General features: G+C 44.6%; 3 protein-coding genes across 3 annotated transcripts; 2 read left to right on the forward strand and 1 right to left on the reverse strand.

Moving 5' to 3' along the window:
* Positions 1–381: 381 nt before the first annotated feature.
* PtA15_7A98 (uncharacterized protein) lies at positions 382–1,425 on the forward strand (the record flags this gene model as incomplete). Its single annotated transcript, XM_053171494.1, has 6 exons — positions 382–523; positions 584–675; positions 748–883; positions 956–1,127; positions 1,206–1,334; positions 1,413–1,425. The coding sequence occupies 6 exons, from the start codon at positions 382–384 to the stop codon at positions 1,423–1,425; spliced, it is 684 nt and encodes a 227-aa protein (XP_053021927.1).
* A 552-nt stretch (positions 1,426–1,977) lies between these two features.
* On the forward strand, positions 1,978–2,487 carry PtA15_7A99 (uncharacterized protein; the record flags this gene model as incomplete). Its single annotated transcript, XM_053171495.1, has 1 exon — positions 1,978–2,487. One exon carries the CDS (start codon positions 1,978–1,980, stop codon positions 2,485–2,487), a length of 510 nt encoding a protein of 169 aa, XP_053021928.1.
* A 1,075-nt stretch (positions 2,488–3,562) lies between these two features.
* Positions 3,563–3,970, reverse strand: PtA15_7A100 (uncharacterized protein; the record flags this gene model as incomplete). Its single annotated transcript, XM_053170672.1, has 2 exons — positions 3,563–3,716; positions 3,786–3,970. 2 exons carry the CDS (start codon positions 3,968–3,970, stop codon positions 3,563–3,565), a joined length of 339 nt encoding a protein of 112 aa, XP_053021929.1.
* Between the last annotated feature and the right edge of the window lie 225 nt (positions 3,971–4,195).

The raw sequence follows: 4,195 nt of genomic DNA on the forward strand, positions 1-4,195 counted from the left end.
GTTTTGCCTCACTATTAACATGATTCATAATCTACCATTCAACTTCCCCACGGTTATTTTGTTTCTGGTAATCAATTCCTCGGCATAATCACGCGGCGAGCTCAGGACGCTGATTTTTTTCATCTTAAACCTTAACGTGTCTCGTGATGAACGCCATTCAAGTTCACGTTGGGGCCGATTGGGGAATACCCAGTTTTTCAGCTTTTACGTGTGTTATATTAGGTATTGCGCCGGCTAAGTAATGGTTACTCTTGCAAGCCGATTGAGCTTCGCCGGCAATACACGCTTTGCTGCGTGCCACTAACACTTTTCTTTGAAACTCAAATTTGTGCTCAGGCGATGTCGGGCCCGCAGATGTCATTCCCGTTAAGGCTTATCACGATGAACACCCCAAAAGGCCAAGAAGTTCAGATACTGGTGGAAGAGCTGATGGACTGTTACAAATTTGACATAGCACATCACATTTGCGACGTTCGTAAAGGTAGTCAAAAATTGAACGACTTCATTGAATTGAACCCTAATGGTAAGGCTTTCCGGTTCGGCTATATAGTCAGATTATTTGACCACTCCCCTACACTTGTAGGCAAAATTCCCGTTTTGATTGATAACAATCAAACAGCCATCAATACGCAGTCGGCGCCGTTTTGCGTCATGGAGTCTGGAGCAATTAGTCAAGTCAGTTTCTTGACCACTTTGTGTTGTGTGATTCTAATAACCAGCTCAGGGCATTTACTCGCAATCCCGTAGTATTTATGTTCCCGTATAGATCAGAACAACAATTTCAGGTTTGCAGATTGCACTCAATCATCTGAAATGGAACAATGGATTTCGTGGGGCCTTTCCCACTTGGGAATATTGGTTGAAGAATGTATTCATTTTGCGCGTAAGTTATCCTCAATTATTAATTGCAATTGTGGCTGTTCACTGATGTTCGATGTCAGGGCGCGTAACACAGGTTATGCTTCAACACGCGACACTTATTCCATAGAATATTACCAAAATCAAATACTTGAAGCATTCGATGAGTTGGAGCAGCATCTCGCCCAGCGTGCCTCAATTGTTGCAAGAAGTTACATTGCAGGCCTAGGGAGTGGAAAGTACTCTTTAGCAGACATGGCGATTTGGCCGTAAGTACAAGCGTGGATATCTAGAGCCATTGGCTATTTCTGATTCCAATTCCTCATATTTGACATGCGTCTATTCAGTTGGATAAATGTTAGCCACCTCTGCGGGTTTGATGAGGGGGTCCTTAATCGTTTTCCTCACATCCGCTCATGGATGAAGTGTGTAGGTTCGCGACCAGCAGTGATCGCAGGTTGTTCAAGCAAATACGAGTAAGTGAGCAGTATAGTGTTAAATTACCGGTTGAGTGCCTTACCGTCAATTTCTGATTGATCTATCCTCTTTTCAAGGATCACGGGGTAAATGGAACTTTTTCATTGTTGAGCGGGATATCCGCTAACACAATAATACATCAACTACCCTGTATGTATGTTTTTCAATTAAGTTATGCAAATTATCAACATGGGTCGCCCACGACATGGGACTATAATTTACTCTGACTATTAGCTGTCAATGTGTCACACCCGCGATTAGCCATGAGTTGAGTGACTGGATTGGAAGATCAACGGCAAATGATGAGGCGCGAAACGGGGTAATAATGATGCTCATGCGCAGAAAGAGATGTTGCTCGCATTGGATTAATTTTCCTCACCGTTTTTTAATCAATAACTGCAAGGCTCAGGGACAGAGCTTCCAGCCCGGAGTTTGCGTGGAAGGAGGAGATAGGTTGAACTAGAATGATTTGCTTGCCAAATCATTATTTCATCATTTTATCACTACTGCTCGCCGCAATCATTCATAACAATATCAAATTTTCATCATTGCACTTCAACAACACAGGCTAACCATGGCTTCAAACCTTACAGAAGGAAGCGTATCAATTGAGGCAAATGGCGAACCGTACAGTCCCGACTCATGCATTACTTTCGAGGGGTTGTTCAAACCTATAAGCATTGTAAGGGCATTCACTGCAAGTTGATTAGTTTAATACTAACAATCAACTTTACTCAGAAGGGTTATCACGACGAAAGGCGTGGAAGACCTGCCACTCCCTTCAGAAGAGCTTTGTTGAAGGGATCCGGCGAATTCGTCAACGGGACATCCCTTTTTCCCGTCAGGTTGTCGCCATTGGCGTTTTCAATCTTTGTCGTCCAACCCGATTCGGTATATTCAATTCGAGGCGAAATTTGGGGTATCGATGACAAGTTGAACATCAACATGGTGTTCAACACTAACAACGCTAGGGTGGTTATCTGCGAATCCAGCGATCAATTCACTTCATCTTCTTCGGTTACGGGCGGCGGAACTATAGATCAGTCTTCAAAAATACAATGCAACGGTTCGACCGAACGCACGTTGACAAAGGCGGTAGTAAGACATCGTTTGGTGAGCTTTTCACGTGATTCTACGACAATCTGGGGTTAAACATTTTGTCCAGCGACCCAGCGAACCTTCACTTCTTGTAGATTACTTCATAAGCGATGACGCAACAAAAGTCGATGCTCAAGTTAAATTCCGCAAAGGTGATTGGTTTTTATGCCGTGGGCTGCTTCAAGGAGTCGACTTGATCTCAGGTCGAATAGTTGTCAAGGCATGTTCCTCATATCTACTCATCTGATATTGGCCATTGCTAACTTTACCACCAGGTCACCGCAGGGCAAGTTTATCCGAAATGAACACTATTGTTGAAAAGATTTTTCTGGTGTCTTGCTTAGCCTCAATTATATGGCACTTATTGAACTTCCATGCAATGAATTGTTTACACCGTCCACTTGACAGTGGTTTCGTTCACAGCATGTATAACGCAATGTGACTCACCGAGTCAAGGGCTTTTTGTGAAGTTAAGCAGAACCACGCCTATCATAAGATGAGACCAGGGACCTTTGCTGCTCGCTGTTTTTCACGAGTTTTGTCAAGGCAACATGTTTTGGTCATAGCTGGACAGAGCTGCCTTATGTTCAACTAAACTACGTAATTTTCATTTGTTCTCAGTCAAATGTTGGACGCTACTGTTTTGATATCGTCACTGGTCGATGCGAGCGCACTAGCTATGAACATTTCAAATTTTTGCCTGGCCCGTGAGGCGCTGGGCTCTATGATAGGGTAGACGTGGGGTGACAAAAAAACTAAAGCATCATCATTTTTGGTTCGGTCAAAGTATCTCCACACACGCGGGCCAGCCTGGAGCAGGCCAATTGATCAACAACTGATTCATTCTAATTGCCGGTTGTATCAAATTATAACTGGTCCAGTTCATGGTTTGTGGAAAGTTGGCGCTTTTATTCCTACATCATCTGCATCAAGGAGAGGTGTTTGAGGCCAACAACTTTCTGCACTCCTTAATCCCTTGCAACGCTTTCCGGTCATGTCAACACAAACATCATTCGATTCACCTTATTTTCTCACAGATAGACAAGCAGGGTCAGATTATCTTCAATTTGAAGTCGGATTGAAACTCGGCAAGAAAGTTAGTTTTTGGTTTGACACGACCCGAGGATGTTCATGTGTAGGGAGAGGAATGGCTGACTTTGGTGTTCAGTTTCAGTTCGAAGACGAGAGCGGAAATATTTGCAATCATTACTTGTTGAAGCACGGCAAAACTCATCGAGGTCCCGGCAATATTCTGGTAAATGGCGACGACGTTCTGGCGGATCCTATCACCATAATGGCACCAAGCTTAGCCGACTTTGGACATGACCTCGCTTCCGGTGAATGGTACGTACTTAAGGGGGCTGTCGAGAGGAACTTCGGTGGGACCACTGAGTGGAGGTTCAACCCCCTGATGGCCGCAAGAAGTGGGCAGTTGGAGTTGGCGTTCGCGCCAAGGCCATTGATGATTACCGGATCTGGCGCGTTGAAATCGGTCGAAAGTGTCGTCGATTCGGAGCGGCGAGTTATAGTTGAGCATGAGGTGGTGGTTACGCACATTTTGGGGGTATGTGAGGTCAGCTGATACTGGAAAACGGGTACTAACATATCTGTGTAGGATTCGTGCTTGCCTGTTGATGTGACAGTGATTGTGAAACCACACGACATGCCTGGCGAGATGAGTGAATCATTTTTTCCCGGGACAAAGGTTGTTTTTTCGGGTGTTCATGTTGGCGGAACGGGTGAAGGCGGTAGGATAACGGTT

The sequence above is a fragment of the Puccinia triticina genome, chromosome 7A (genome assembly GCF_026914185.1).
Source record: "Puccinia triticina chromosome 7A, complete sequence".
In the NCBI taxonomy this organism is placed as follows: domain Eukaryota; kingdom Fungi; phylum Basidiomycota; class Pucciniomycetes; order Pucciniales; family Pucciniaceae; genus Puccinia; species Puccinia triticina.